Raw genomic sequence first — 15932 nt, 5'->3', positions numbered from 1 at the left:
CGAACTGCCTTTAAAAACTTCAGATGTTTTGTGAAGCTTCTTTTTTTTTTCTCGCCTTTAAAAATGTGGAAGATTTCTTGAATTACCGGTATGTCGCAATGATTCAAAAGCACTGGAAGGGATTATTTCTTTTGCACAGATGTCACATTTCACTGCTCTGGTTAAACAGTTTAATGGCACAGACAGACGGCGTTACACAGGACGTGTGCATCCAGACAGCAAATTCATATAAATGGGTATAAAAAAAATCCGAAAAACAAACCAGAAGGAAAAAACAAAAAACACTTGACATATTACACCCCATTTCCAAATGATAACCAAATAGGTGGTATTTTATAGATCACTGAACAAAACTGTTTTCTGTCCAAGATCAGCAACGTTTGAGGAATTCAAAAATACTGGGTAACATTTTCTACATCTTATACTTTTTCTATTCTAAATGAGAGGAACCAACATGCAACCATGAACTATTTAACCAGATCTTACTGAAAAATGCAAACAAAAATATATTTACAAAAACAAACTTTTAAAATGAGTCTGCTCAAGTATCTGCACTCTCACTGTGGACCTCTCTCCTCCTGCTGAAGCGCTCTTATATAAAAGTTGGAAATGCTTGCATGTTGAACAACAGAATCTTATTTATTGAACAGCCAGTGGAAAATGTGCAGAATTCTTTTCTTTAGGATTTCACTGAGTACAGTTCGAGAATTTGTGACAATCACGTTTCCTTCACATTTGTAATAATTTCTGTGGAAAACTGTTAATGAAAACAACAACAGCGGGTGGCCTACAAATGATTAAATACCATCGCTGTTCATCAAATTGCTTTCTAAGACACATGAAATGAAAACTTTATTTGTAAAAAATATGCAACAAACCTAAGAAGCTGAGTTAAATAAGACTCTGCTGTGCAAACACCCCAAACTGCCGTAGCTGTCAACATTCACATGTATATTTTTTTAATGATACAAAAACTTCTTAAAATCCTGCTCAGTCTTTGCATTTTAGTCACTACTGTGTTCCCATTAATTTAAACCTCTGAACCACCTGAATCTGAGAAGGATTTATTAGGGCTGCAGAAGGTTAAATAAATCAAAGTGGGCGGAGCCGTGTCCAGACTGAGGAGAGCATCAGTCTCTTCTCCTGAGGGTGTTTTTTTTTTTCTTTTTAAGGTTTCCAGAGCTTCAGCAGGCCATCCTCACTGTAGGTGGAGATGAGGTTCTGGTGGGGGTGGTGAGCGATGCCGATAACATCCTTCTCGTGGACCTGGAGATGGGAGATGTAAGATGTGATCAAGATACACCAAAAACATCAAGAGTGAAACAGAGTAGAGCTTCTTCCAGTCTGAAGTGATGGATTCACACAAAAATTATCCATTATTTTGCAAAATAATTTCAGCTACTGTGTGTAAAATGGAAACATCAGCAGTGACCAGTACAACACCTACATGTATATAGTTTTATATGGAAGACAAGGCAGTTACACATCCCCCCCTTCAACACTGACTTCAAAACTTCAGCGATAAGAACTTGGGGGAGGAACAGAGGACAGAATATGGTGTGGTATTTTTGGAAACTCTGATCCTGAGTGCCGTAACGTACCGTCAGTGTTCTCTCCAGCTTGCCGGTGACTGTGCTGAAGCAGTAGAGCACAAAGTCTTCACCCACGCAGTAGATCCACTCGCCGCGGGGCGACAGAGTGCAGCACACAAAGTCACCACCTTCCCTCTTACCGGAGCTGAAACTCCTCACGATCTGCACAAGAAAACAGCTTATTACCTAAAACTCCGGGTTTAGAAGAAAATCCCAAACAACTGTTAGTGATGTGGCGACATTAACTGACCTGTCCCTGCATGTTCATGATGACCACTGTGTTGGAGCGGTTGCACACGACAAAGTGCTCCGGGTTCTTGGGCAGCAGGATGACGTTATTGACTGTGATATCAGTGCCGGCTGACGTTCCCAGAGGCTTGAAGGTGCTGGTGCACTCAGTGGTCTTCACGTTCCAGACCTGAAGCACGTTGAAGATGAGTGGGAAAGCAAGAAGCATTATGAGAAAGAAGTGGATGAATGGGGTTATTTTTAAATCAGCCGCTTCTCTTACCTTTACTGTACCATCAGATGAAGCGCTGATGATGTGATGGCCGTCCGGAGTGAATGTGACCTCGTTGACAAACGAGGAGTGACCGCGGAACTCCTTTAGAGTTTTACCTGACTTAAGTCCATGGATTCTTATGAAAAACAACAACAAACAAATAGGGATGACGTCGACATAATAATTTAAGAAGGTTTACTGAAGAGCACAGTAGTTTTAATGAAGAATGAAAGAACAGTAGTCTATTCCGCCTTGTTAAATTCCTGTGATTCTGCTGACTTCGCACTATATTTACTGATGCTGATAAAATACAGACGCTAAGATTGGATGCCACTGTTTGTGTGTTGCTGGTAAACATCTGGGACATTAATAGAAACAAAAGTACCTATGCTATTGTTTTAAATCAACACTACATTAATGTTACAGAGGACCAGAACTATTTCTTGCCCAGATCCAACATTAATGTTATCATTTATTAGTCATAGCCGGCAGTGCTACCATAATCATAATGTACGTAATTACATGGCTAATGTTAACGTGTGTGCCAGTCAGGTAAACATTCTAACTGTCTTGGAGCTAGAGCAGGGCGATATGACCAAAAATATTTATCACGATATACATTTGAAAATTTGCGATAACGATATACAGTAACTGACAATATAATTGACACTAGACAAAATACTTTACAACTCCACAACTTTATTAGTGCAAAAACCCCCATCAATGTATTTTCACTTAAACAAGCAGCTGTTTTTTTATGTGCATTAAAGTTATATAAAAATGTAACAGCGCAAATTCCTTGCTGACAGTTTGCCAAAAGGCATTTCCAGTGGGATTTTTACAAACCAATTCTGGTTCATCTGTTTCATTTAACGATCCACTTTCGCTCTTTTCATTCTGCGTCGCCGCCATGTGCGTATGTAAACATGGGCACTGCGCATGCGCGTTTTACCCATATTCTATCGCGATATGTCATTTTCCTATCGTTGCCCAAAATGACACCGGTATTACCGTGAACGGTATGATATAGCCCAGCCCTACTTGGAGCTTTATTGAGCTCTTGAAATTCCTTGTTATTACTGGTTGGTTGTTTGTTGCTACTGTTCATGTGTTCAGCTGCTAGTCGGGGGAGGGGCTTTAGTAAATCATGTTCAGAGGAGCCACCACTGCTGATTTACTGACACAAAAATGCAGCTGTTTTTGTTTTTTAATGTAAGTGTATTTAATACTTCAAGACACAATTAGTATGGTCTTTTGTTGCCAATGGTAACAGTATTGTTAGCATCTAGGCACCAGCTGTTGTCAGATAAGAGAACTTCAAACAGTAGCAGCCACTCGTACACTCACACAGAGTGTACAGCAAAGAGAGAGCCTGAGTGGAGCTAAAAACTACGGTTCTTCTTAAACAACCAAAATCATCACGATAAAAAGCCAACTGAACTTTGGGAAAAAGTGATCTTTTCACCTGCTCCCATCCACCTCCTACATGCTTGAACACAACCAGACCACACTCATGATCCCATAGCCTGCTTTGAAGTTTGGTCATCATGGACATCAGCACTAAGATCATTCACTTTGTGACAATTAAACAACCTTGCACGTCCTTAGTATGAGCTTTAGATTTTGAGAAATAATAGTGGCAGCCATAACCACTGTATTATCTTTATTTCACACCACAGTCGCAGTGAGAAACTAGAAGTGAGTGCATGATTGAGTTTGGTAAACACATTGTGCATATGGGGGAAAACACCACCCTAATGGCTGCACAGCCTCCTCTGCTGCTGGTAAGGACAAACAGTCAGATAGTAGTTTACCTGATGGTCTGATCAAAGGAGGCACTGAGGAGCTGGCTGCTGTCCTTGCAGAAGCTGACACATGTTACTCCTTTGCTGTGGGCACGCTCGAACCTCCTCAAACACTGACCGCTCTGGATCTTCCAAACCTACACAGACACATACAGTTTGTTCTCGTGTTTTAGTAAAACAGAAAACACACGAGTGAAAGAAACTGAGGTTTTCAGTTTTCTGAGAGCTTTCATGTGTAATAATTAAAATGTCTTCTTGGTTTTTATAATTTTATACCAATAGATGTGGTTATATAGCTAGAAATGGGCTGCAAGTGCAGAATTGGTGAATGAAACACAGAAGGACAATGACAGAAACTGAAGTACAGCTGGTCCTCTATACCTTAACCTTCCCATCCTGGGCTCCAGTGGCCAACATCTCTGTGTCCCGACTGAAGCCCATACACAACACAGCGTCATCCATCATCATGAAGTTATCCTGAGCCTGGTATTTCAGATCCTGCAAACACAAAAGATATATAATAATTAAAAATAACTGGCATAAACAGAGTGACATTTAAGCAGAAACTAAATCTGCCTTTCTTTTCCTTTCAACCCACCTTCCTGATTTTGCCAGTTGTGAAGTTCCAGACTTCGATGAAACCGTCCACAGAGCCAGTGACCAGATACTGACCATCAGGGGAGAATCGGGAACACTCCACGTGAGATTTCTGTCCAAACTGCACAGGGAGGAAAAACAAGTCACGTCAGAACAAGTTTAAGTCATGAACTTGAAGAAATGGCAGTAAGGCCTGGTCACAGTGAAGAAGCTGACTAATACAAATTGCCATTTTGGGATAGTGTGGGTACCTTGATGTGTCTGCTGAGCTGCGTGGGAAAGCGTTCCTCTTCTACATCTTTAACGGCAGCTTTACCTCTGAACAAGTCAATGGTCATACCAGGAGGCAGGAGACCCTGATGCTGCTGCCACTTCAGAGCCTACAGAAGGAAAAAGATGACGGGGGACGACATAAGCATTTGCATTTTATCTGAACTGAGGAACAAATTTTATTTATATAGCACCAAATCACAACAAGGTGCTTTATCCGGTTGTTAAGTCTGACGTCACTAGCCGTGTCTGGGCCTAAACTCCGCTGCAGGTCCATATATCAAACGATCACTATGGCATTACTGAGAGTTGAAAAACTGTCTAAAGTCTTTCATCTTTAATAAAATGATCAGCATTCTGCTCTACCAGGTGTAACAATTGAGTTTAACATCCAGGCATCCATGAAAACGGAATTTATGACATTTAACGGAGTTAGAAGTTAGCAGGAAGTTAGCTCGCTAGCTTCTATCTAAATACAATATAGCATGTCCTGACTGCGGGGTTTTGGAAACAAATTCAAACGTACAGCTCTGTTATCACTTCCAGCATAAATGAAGACAGAAAACTAAACAGCAGTGACGTTTGTAGGGTTACTGAAGTTGGGCTAGCTGGTATATAATGATGTGCTACGTGACCGCTAGCGACACAGCTATGTTAGCATAATATGAACAAGCTAACTTTTTTTCCACTCGATAAAAGTTAACGTGAGTGTTCTCGGTGGTCAGGAACAAATGTAATCGCATGGCAGGATGCTGTAAAAGGACCAAACTTCAGCCAGGAGAACAACTGAGATAATCCATCCACAATACGAGGTTAGTCATTCATATACTGCTGCATGGGCTGGGCTGTAGTTACATCCTAAGGTTTTAAAAACTGAGCTTAAATAAATGATTAGTGGTAATAAAAGCCGAGGGAGGTCAACAGTGATCACTGACTGTTTTAGGAGCTTTTTGAGATCAAATATAAGAAAATACATAACATTAAACATGTTAACAACACAAAAGCCATATTAAACGCAGACTACTTTAGACCCGGAAGTAGGATTCATCGCGTCATCACTGAACAACCGAATAGTGTGTAGTTAAGACAATACAATAACAAGGAGTCGATATTATGCATGCAGAATTATAATCAAGGACAACTCTGCTTGTACATTCCTATTTTTTTTTGTAAAATTAAGAGGCAAATGAGTTTCACAAACTAGTACAACACCTGCAAATTTGCAGGTCACATACCTGTCCCAGCAGAGCCATGAGACGAGAGGGAGGCACCACGCTGACCTCTCCTGCCAGCGCCTGAGCGATGGCCGCCCGACGCTTCTCCTTACTGCTGCCATCTGGGTAGGCCTGGATAGAATTTCAACAATGCGTAAGAAAGAAACATGCACATCTATTAAAAACGTACAGCACATTTTAATCTGATGTTCTTTCTGATTTAAAACCTTATTTTTCCAGATTTAAAAAGCCGAGGGAAAAAAACGAGGAAAAAAAAAAAATAAACTCAGGAAAAAATGGAAAAAATAAATAAGAGTCACTTTAAGCAATTTATCTCACCTCTCTGGGATCAAAGTAGGAGCGAGCCAGCAGGTTCTCCAAGTGGATGTATCTCTCTGGCTGGGTCTGTTTCAGCATGATCATGGGGTCGGTCTGTCTGAGCAGTGAACGAGCTGCACCCAGCTCTCTCAGTTCAATCAGCTCTAACACGACCTGGTGAGGGAATCAACACAAAGGCCCAACTTAAACAAACAAAAAGATCTACTATGCTTACACTGGGAGATTTGCTATGATACAAATGCTTAGAAAAGAAAACATCTGGATTAAGATAGTATTACAAGAAACACCTGAAAAAAACCCTTTCTGACCAGAAACCATTAGAAATAAAGCTGGAGGACTTAGCCAAGCTTTGGACACCATCCAAAATGGTGTGAAAGCCCAGTTCAATGTACTATCATCATCATCAACATCTATCTATAACTCTCTAAATCTAATATTCACACTTTACTGTCAACACTTCTCATTGTATACAAACAAGCCCTCACCCCCCGTATAATCCCAGATGATGATAAGATGCCAGCGTCTTCTGGACCTGTCAATCAAAACTTTAACCAGACCATACCTGTTCGTAAAGGTCTATCAAGGTCTTGTCTGGCAGCTTGAGGGACTGGATGGCTTGTAGAACAGTATCCCAGTGGCCGCTGTTGATGTCTGCCACGAAGCTCTCTATACTGTCCACTGTGTTCAGAGACACTGTCGTCTCCTCCTGCAGAGTGGCTAGTGTCCGGTGCAGATTGTTCTCTTTTAAGTACTGCATAATCAGACGGACCACGCTGTGAAAATAGACAAACAACGTGAGACAGAAGACGGCTCAGCTCAGGTAAAACAAGCTCAGGATTTGGTGGTCAGAAACGTTCCTGATGATACTATACCTCAAAGTGTAGGGTGAGTTCAAATTCAGAATTTTCATGTCACAAGGTGGCACTCTTTTTACCTGGTTAGGTTCTCATAGTAACTTATACCAAACATATACTAGGGGTGGGGGAAAAAAAATCGATACTGTGTAGTATCGTGATATTTTGTTTGCTAATAATGTATCGACACAGGGACAGCAGAAATCGATATTTTGTTACAAAAAAAGTTTTTGTGGACTGGAACATGCTCTGACTTCAGAGCATGTTGATCCTTTTTCTCAGCAAGAATCCTGACACTGTCCAAATGTGTTTAACTTTTTTTTGGCAGCAATAAACATGACAGTTTACTTATTTTAATTTAAGACATGTTTTATTTTAATTAAGTGTAAAACTTTTTTATTTAATGTAAAATTATATTTTGTTTTAATTTACTTTCAAATTCTTCAGTTGCTGAAGGGGCTGCATAGTTTTCATAAATTGCATAGTTCAGAATAGCTATAATTGTACCAGATGGTTGCATTCAGTTAAGTTGGACTAGACCGTAATACAAACCGTTCAGTTTGTCAACAATAAAACTGACTGAAATGAGAGAAATACTGAGTGTGAGACTTTGATATTAGATAAAATGAATATTGATAACGTTTACCTTTATGTACAGAATCTGAATATCGCAAAATATTTTAAAAAATTGCAATAATATCGTATTGTGCGTTAAGTATTGTGATAATATCGTATCGTGGGATGTATGGTGATTCCCACCTCTAACATATACCATTATCTGCATTTTATATTCACTAAGTCTTCAGTACGCTCTAAGAGTGAAATAGATTCTCTGGTGTTGGAATAAGTGTTTGTGCCTTACTAACACCACGGTGCATTAATGTGGCACATAATCACTGGGACTGAAATACATTTAGACTTTGATGCAGAAAATAAATGCTTTTATGCTTGACTCTTATCTGCTGCAATGTCTGATTATACTGACACAAATGCAGCCAATCTAAGAAGATAGATAAGAAAAACATGAGTAGGCTATTTATTGGCTATTCATCATGGAGAAGATTAAATCTGTTGAAATAATTCACTTTAATCTGGGAACAAACTAAAGTGATTTCTCTTTCATTAGTGTAGGGAAATGCCAGTACTGCATGCACTGAAAGTCCAGCACACATTTTAGAATTGAGTGAACTAATAACTTCTAAACTCAAACTATGTTCTAGATCATCATCACCATCAGCACCACCAAGGGCGTGCCAGGGGGGCAAAATCTGCTGTCCTCCCCAGAGGCCCCTTTAGCAAGACTGTCCTATGTTGGTAATACATTTTAATAAACTTTGATGGCTGGATAAAACTGTTTTGAATAAATGTGTTGCCAAGAGATTATTTTGTTTTGCACCAGTAAATAGTTGATTGTGAAACACATGGAAATATCTGTGTGGTGTTTAAAATGTCAAAAGTCTTATTTATTTATAGGTATTTGATCCATATCAGGTTGCAGAAAACCTAGTTCATCTCAGGGCCAACATAGAGACAGGCAAACAGTTCACACTCATACATGATCTAATACTCATTTGTCTTTCCTCAACAAGTTTTCTCTTAAAGTGAACTCCATTCTGGGAGAGGAATCTTAAGCTGCTCCTGCTCAGCTCTGCTGAGAAACATTAAAGAGTTGGGACGTTCCAGTTAGTCAATCAATCAATTAAAACAGGTTATTATGGAATTCAAAGTCATGTAATTCTTTTCTTTCTCACCATATTTTTCAAGTATATATATATATATATATATATATATATATATATAAAAAAACACCCAGCACGTCCCTGCGGGCGGTTTATCCTTCAAGCTCGGGTCCTCTACCAGAGGCCTGGGAGCTTGAGGGTCCTGCGCAGTATCTTAGCTGTTCCCAGGACTGCGCTCTTCTGGACAGAGATCTCCGATGTTGTTCCCGGGATCTGCTGGAGCCACTCGCCTAGCTTGGGAGTCACCGCACCTAGTGCTCCGATTACCACGGGGGACCACCGTTACCTTCACCCTCCATTACCACGGGTGACCACCGTTACCTTCACCCTCATATATATATATATATATATATATATATATATATATATATATATATATATATATATAACACCCAGCACGCCCCTGCGGGCGGTTTATCCTTCAAGCTCGGGTCCTCTACCAGAGGCCTGGGAGCTTGAGGGTCCTGCGCAGTATCTTAGCTGTTCCCAGGACTGCGCTCTTCTGGACAGAGATCTCCGATGTTATTCCCGGGATCTGCTGGAGCCACTCGCCTAGCTTGGGAGTCACCGCACCTAGTGCTCCGATTACCACGGGGACCACCGTTACCTTCACCCTCCACATCCTCTCGAGCTCTTCTCTGAGCCCTTGGTATTTCTCCAGCTTCTCGTGTTCCTTCTTCCTGATATTGCTGTCATTCGGAACCGCTACATCGATCACTACGGCCGTCTTCTTCTGTTTGTCTACCACCACTATGTCCGGTTGGTTAGCCACCACCATTTTGTCCGTCTGTATCTGGAAGCTGGATAGCGTAGTGGTTAAACTACACGCCTTTGGAACAGAGGATCGCAAGTTCGATTCCTGCCTGGGGCGTCTGTATCCAGTAAGGGTCCTAAGGCTAGACCCCCTATGCTAAGCAAGCCTACCGCAGACATGAGCGAGACAGATAAATATGAAGGCATGCCGGCTCGGACGTCGCCCGGATCAACAAGGTCCGCGTCAGGTGTTGAGGAACCAGGGCACCCTGACGAAAAGTGGGCTACTGGAACAAGAAGGCATCGGTGGGCAAGGGACGAAAACAGGGCGTTGTTGGAATGCTACTACGCAAGTAACCCCGGCGGAAGGGGCTACATGAATAGGATGAGGGACCTATGGATTCTTCGATACCCAACATCCACAATGACAGCGAAACAACTAGTAGCTCAGTGTTCCAACATTCGAAAGAAGGGACTGCTCTCACAGCTAGAGATAGATATATATATATATATATATATGACAACAACATAATAAAACTGGAAATTCTGTTTTTGGTGTGCCACCCCTATATGGTATTTGTATAGCGCTTTACTCAGTCCCTAAGGACCCCAAAGCGCTTTACACTACATTAGGGCTGCCACAAACGATTATTTTGATAGTCGACTAGTCACCGATTATTTATGCGATTAGTCGACTAATCAGATCATCATCCACTGGACGTAAAACTACAGCTTATTGCACCAGCAGCATCTGCTCTTATATAACTATCATTAGCTTACAGCTTTAAGCTTTTAAGGTGCTAACTAAAAATAAAGACAAGATGATAGTTTATTCAATTTTAATGAAATTTGCAGATTGTTTCGGTAAAGTTTAATAAACTCCTTGCTATCTAAAATATAACAGGACACCGGAGTATATTCTCCAGCATCTCACACTTCTGATAATCAGCTGTCTGCTTGACGTTTATTCAGCTGTGTAAAAACTATAACTTTAATCTCAGCCAAACCGATTTACTCAGGAACAAATAAAATACTAAAAAAAGCCAAACAATAACATTTTTAATTTATCTAAGTGACTCATATATATTTAACCTGAGTCGCGAAAGACGGCGGTGGGTTTGAAAACAATTTGCCGGGAGTCCGGTGTTCTCACGGCGCTAGTGACCTAGCCCCCGGCTAGCTATCGAGCTAGTGGGTAACAGACGTCTCCGAAAACGTCGGAGCGCTTTTGAAAATATGTGGTGTCCTGATAAACTGAGCAGATATTTGAGGTTTACACAGCTACATTCTCGCCTGAAAATATGTTAAACGTTTATTTTGTGACCCGGAAAGAATAATAAGAGTAATATTAAAACTAACTAGCTACCGCCATTGTTGGAAACTAGGCTGGGCCGCGCTATGAATTCTGGGACACAGCTGCTTCTTCTTCTTCTTCGGGGTTTAACGGCAGCTGGCATCCTTGTACATGCTGTGCTGCCATCTTCTGTTTCAGTCCGTTATTACACTCTTAAATCCTGCTATTATTCCTGCGTCTTTTGTGATCTTACAAAGCTTCAAACGACACGTCGACTATTAAATCAGTCGTCGACGATTTTGATAGTCGACGTAATCGTGACTAGTCGACAAATCGTGGCAGCCCTACACTACATTCAGTCATTCACCCATTCACACACACATTCACACACTGGCAATGGCAAGCTACATTGACCAGAACTCATTTGGCTCAGAGGGTAGGGCAGCTGCCGTGAGACCCGGTGGCAGAGGTTCGAATCCTACCTGTGACAGTTGCTACACATGTTCCCTGCTTGCATGCGCTCTGCAAGCTACATTGTAGCCACAGCTGCCCTGGGGCGCACTGACAGAGGCGAGGCTGCCGGACACTGGCGCCACCGGGCCCTCTGACCACCACCAGTAGGCAAACATGGGGTTAGTATCTTGCCCAAGGATATTTGGCATGCAGCCAGGAGGCAGCCCTGGATCGAACCACCGACCTTCTGATTAGTGGCTGACCTGCTCTGCCACCTGAGCTACAGCCACCCCACCTATATTATTATTGCCCTCAAATGGCCACCCCTATGAAAAAAAATCCTGAGGCATCCCTGTATGTTAAACTTGCTTTGGAGCAAATCCTTCAGTCGTGATCAATAACTTTCCCTATTTTTTTTATTGTTACTGTGTTTGCCATCAATTTTCATTTTAAGGAGTAAGAATCTGCAGACAGATGTGTGGTCATTTCTAAACACTATGCTTACTACTAATGTTTTCACTAGTATTTTTTCTTGCAAAAAGCCTCAGTTTAGATAATTCAATTATGGATTCCTGCGAGATTTTGAATATTAGCAAATTATGAGCACCGTTTTGAATCTAGTGTGAATCTAGTTTTGAATAGACCGCGAGTTTCTGACAAAAAGTGGAGTTACTGACACTAAATGAAGCAGACTTAATATGTCAAGCAATCTGGCTACTTTAGTGAGTTGTCCAGGTTGGGTTTGTTTGAATCAGTAACATTTCCAGCTCATGTCAGAATCTACGGCGACTGGGAAGCGCACATCTTAAGCTAATGCTAATTTACTCACCTCTTTCAGTTTTGTGCAGTACACAGAAGCGATTAAAATATAAATGATCAATAAACAAATATTTCATATCACATAGTGCCAGTTGAAAGAGTACCTAACTCCACTTTCCAGTCATACACTACATACACTTCAGCGTATGGCTGGAAGTTAGCTCGTTAGCTTAGCACAAAAACGCTAACTACCGCTACTGCAGTTTACTGCAGGATGAAGGAGGCCTCACTGCCCAAAAATGTGATCAAATATGGAGCTTTTAAAACCCAGTTTACTTTAATAATAACACTCCTTTAACAATAGTTAAGCGGAGTACTTACTCTGCAGATTCCACCTCCAGAGACATGATTATTTATGTGAAAACAGCCTCCAAGATGCACTCCTGAGTCCACAGCAGAAACAAACGCCAGGAACACACGGCTACGGCACCGGAAGAAACAGGATCAGGAGGCGGTTTTTTTTCTCCAAAATAAAAGATTCATTTGACGCTCAAAAAACATGGAGTTATTTTTTGCTGCCGTTTTTGTTTTTGGATGACAAAAATGTTCACGTTTCGACGTCTTCATAATATTCAAACTCTTAAAACAAAAACAAATAAAGATACCAAATAACTGCACTAGTTCGCATTACTGTATTACAAAAAAAACCTGTTCTATGTCAACTGACCACCTGTTTCCTGGCAGGCCACCTCATATTATACCATACACAAACAAACAAACAAACAAACAAACAAACAAACAAACAAACAAACAAAAATGCTTAATTTTAGCTCTCCGCTGTTATTAGTTTGGTCAGAAAAAGGTAAGAAGTATTTTTGCGATGAAGCTGAAGTTCAACATACATTTCTGAGAGCTTGAGTTTGGTTAAAAAATTGACAACAAGGCCTGAACTACCATATTTGAAGGTTTATCGAAATAATAATTTCAAAGATGGGTGTTGAAATTTGTAACACAGATGATAAGTATAAAAAATACTGCTCAAGCTTAAAATGCCCCTAACCTCATCACAAAACTCTAGAGTGTTTTATTTATTTCATTAATAACATTACAAAACTAAAATTGGAAAGTTTTAAGAACTTTTCCATCTGCCAGGATTTTTTTTTTCAGGGAAATCACATATGGTAAATGGCCTGCATTTGTATAGCGCTTTTCTAGTCCCTAAGGACCCCAAAGCGCTTCACACTACATTCAGTCATCCACCCATTCACACACACATTCACACATATGGTCAGGCTGGGAACTTGGTCAACTGATATGTTATAGAACGACCCAGATAAAATAAAAACAGGTATCTAATCCAGTGTTGTTCAGTGCACTTAAAACTTCCTTAGTTTGAAGTTTTCACAATTATTTTTCTTTAAAACTGGTAAAGTTATTAAATTAGTCTTTTATTTCGTCTCATTTAAGGCACCTGTAATTTTTTTCAATGTTCCCTCCAAATATCCATGTTACTTTGGTTGAGTAGAACATAATTCAAATTCACCCACTGATTCATGATTCCGCTGCAATATTCACATTTGTTGTAGATGTTCTAATTCTGAGATCAGTTATTTTTAAACTACAGGAAAGCCATAAATCCTTGGGGTAGCCCCAAAGGACAGCAGAATTATTTTTCTGCTAGAAAAGATCAAATAAATTAAGATGGCTATTTAATTAATTAAGGTTGTTTGAGTGTGGATTTCCTCTTGCGTCCTTACATGGCATCAAAGCACCATTCCCAGCATTAAGGGATCTTTTCCTCATAAGCGTGTAGCGTGTGCACAGCCAATTCCCCTTTTTTGCTGATCAACAGGGGGTGCTATTTGCACAGTAATGGCATCGAGGCCCTCTTGACTTCCCTCTCTCTGCCCATGAAGGTCTTTCAAGGTTATAATGATAATAGTGCACAGTGCAGCAGCACTTCAGACTGCAGGCCTGGGTTTGATTGTTTTGGCCAATCATGACATAATCCCACTGTGAGCCCCATCCACATGGCAAATGAAATTGGCATTGAGAACACGGCAGATCCTGGTCGGTTTCATTTGCCTTTGCAGATGGAGAAATATATTGGGAAATGATGAGGGGAAGCAGACGTGATGGGGAGGGGAGGAGTGGTGTTTCCACACAATACCATAAGACCTCAGTCATCCCGAATATATTACCATAAAAGCACAAGAAAGATGTCAATTCAATTTTGCCATCTTCTGGCAGGACAAAGCACAGGCTGCTGTTTGGAGACTGCTTGCCGATGAGATAGACGCCACCATACTGGAAGAGTGACAGCAGCACAAAAGGCTGTAATGCAATCACTCCGTCTTCTCTGGTAAAAACAAAAGAAATTTCGTTTCTATTTATGCGAGGTGCCATTCTTGGTGTGAAAAATTGTTACCTCTTTCCAACATAATTAGAACGCATTACCACCACAAAGAAACATAACCTGTCTTTTGTGCTGTCGGGGAGGAAAAACTGAGTGAAAAAACATGTTTTTACCTGATCTGTAACTGAGTTTTGAAAGAATGTCACTGCTGGTGTAACTACACTTATCTTCTTCTTCTTTTTTTGTCATGCCAAAAAGGAACACAAGGACACAACAACCAAATGGTGACATTCATTCAAATAGCATTTATCTACCATTCACAGCCACTACAAACAGTTCTACATATCTAGGAAAATCTTCACAAATCTTCACTGTCTATTGTTCTCATGGAAACCATTGCTGAGTCCATTCTTTAGTGCAGATATAAGTGAGAATAGGTAAACTCGAGAGGCAACAACAAGACAACTCTCAAAAAAGGAAGCAGACTGCTGCCTTCTCCTTATGCCTCCCCTAACTCATTTTCCTCTGTTTTTTGTCACTGCAGGTCAAGCTTCTCCAGGATGGCACATCCGTACAAGACATTGCAAGGTTTGCTGCATTTCCCAACACAGTCTTAAGAGTCTTAAGAGTGTGGAGAAGACATGAGGTGAGCTGGGCAGGACTGTAGAAAGGGCAATAACCCAGCAGCAGGCCCATATCTGCTTTTTTTTTTTTTTGCATGGGGGGCAGCAGGAGTGCTGCCAGAGCCTTAAAAATTAACCTACAGTGGACTACTCGTTATTCTGAGCAGTGTTTAGCAAAGTGCAAAGAAAAAAAAAACAGTGAAAGATAGAGAGCAGATGATCATGAAGGGTGTAATGCTCAGAACTGAACAGTAATGGACCCAAAGCAGAAACATTCACAAACACTAAGAAAGGACTGGACTGTAAATACACTGAGGGCTGATTGTGAGTAGGAAACAGCAGAGGAATGAGACACAGGTCACAGGTGAAAACAAACAGCACAATAACAAAGTGGGATGTAAAACAAACACAAAGGAAGAAGGAAGCCCGATTCAGATCCCAGAGACGAGAAGTCTCAATATACATGAAGACAGAGAGAAATGAACTTTTGAGCACTCAGATGCATCCACATAGGAAATCAAATCAGGAATGAACAGACAGGGAACTAAACTAATATTTAGGGAACTAAACACAAACAACAAACTCAAAGCAGGAACTTCTTAGGAATAATCCTAGAACAGAAACCAGAATCTAGTCTGCATTCTGCAAAAACATGAAAGCTTAATATACTAGAATACACATTTGAAGCATGAACTGTAACACAGGACACCTCACAAGAAAATTCACTTTAGAATAATAACAAAATGAAAACAGGAACCCAACATTTCAAATGCCGGGATAAT

The 15932-nt window shown here is 40.7% G+C and overlaps 1 protein-coding gene across 1 annotated transcript; it reads right to left on the bottom strand.

Moving 5' to 3' along the window:
* Positions 1–37: 37 nt before the first annotated feature.
* On the bottom strand, positions 38–12685 carry smu1a (SMU1 DNA replication regulator and spliceosomal factor a). Its single transcript, XM_080900413.1, has 12 exons — positions 12553–12685; positions 6882–7092; positions 6320–6472; positions 6002–6112; positions 4748–4876; positions 4498–4617; positions 4281–4397; positions 3909–4036; positions 2104–2230; positions 1843–2010; positions 1602–1754; positions 38–1266 (listed from the first exon to the last, which is right to left on the bottom strand). The coding sequence occupies exons 1-12, from the start codon at positions 12576–12578 to the stop codon at positions 1168–1170; spliced, it is 1542 nt and encodes a 513-aa protein (XP_080756539.1). The 5' UTR covers positions 12579–12685; the 3' UTR covers positions 38–1167.
* Between the last annotated feature and the right edge of the window lie 3247 nt (positions 12686–15932).

The sequence above is a fragment of the Rhamphochromis sp. 'chilingali' genome (genome assembly GCF_963969265.1).
Source record: "Rhamphochromis sp. 'chilingali' genome assembly, chromosome: 13".
Taxonomy (NCBI): Eukaryota; Metazoa; Chordata; class Actinopteri; order Cichliformes; family Cichlidae; genus Rhamphochromis; species Rhamphochromis sp. 'chilingali'.
Note: the sequence above shows the minus strand (reverse complement) of the source record. Positions and strands in the feature narration are given on the sequence as shown.

Coding starts and splice junctions, on each gene's coding strand:
- smu1a (XM_080900413.1), bottom strand. CDS start 12,578: ATGTCTCTGGAGGTGGAATCTGCAGA. Junction 6,473..6,881: donor TGATAGACCTTTACGAACAG/GTATGGTCTGGT, acceptor TTCCCTCACCAG/GTCGTGTTAGAGCTGATTGA. Junction 4,037..4,280: donor CCCAGGATGGGAAGGTTAAG/GTATAGAGGACC, acceptor GTGTCTGTGTAG/GTTTGGAAGATCCAGAGCGG.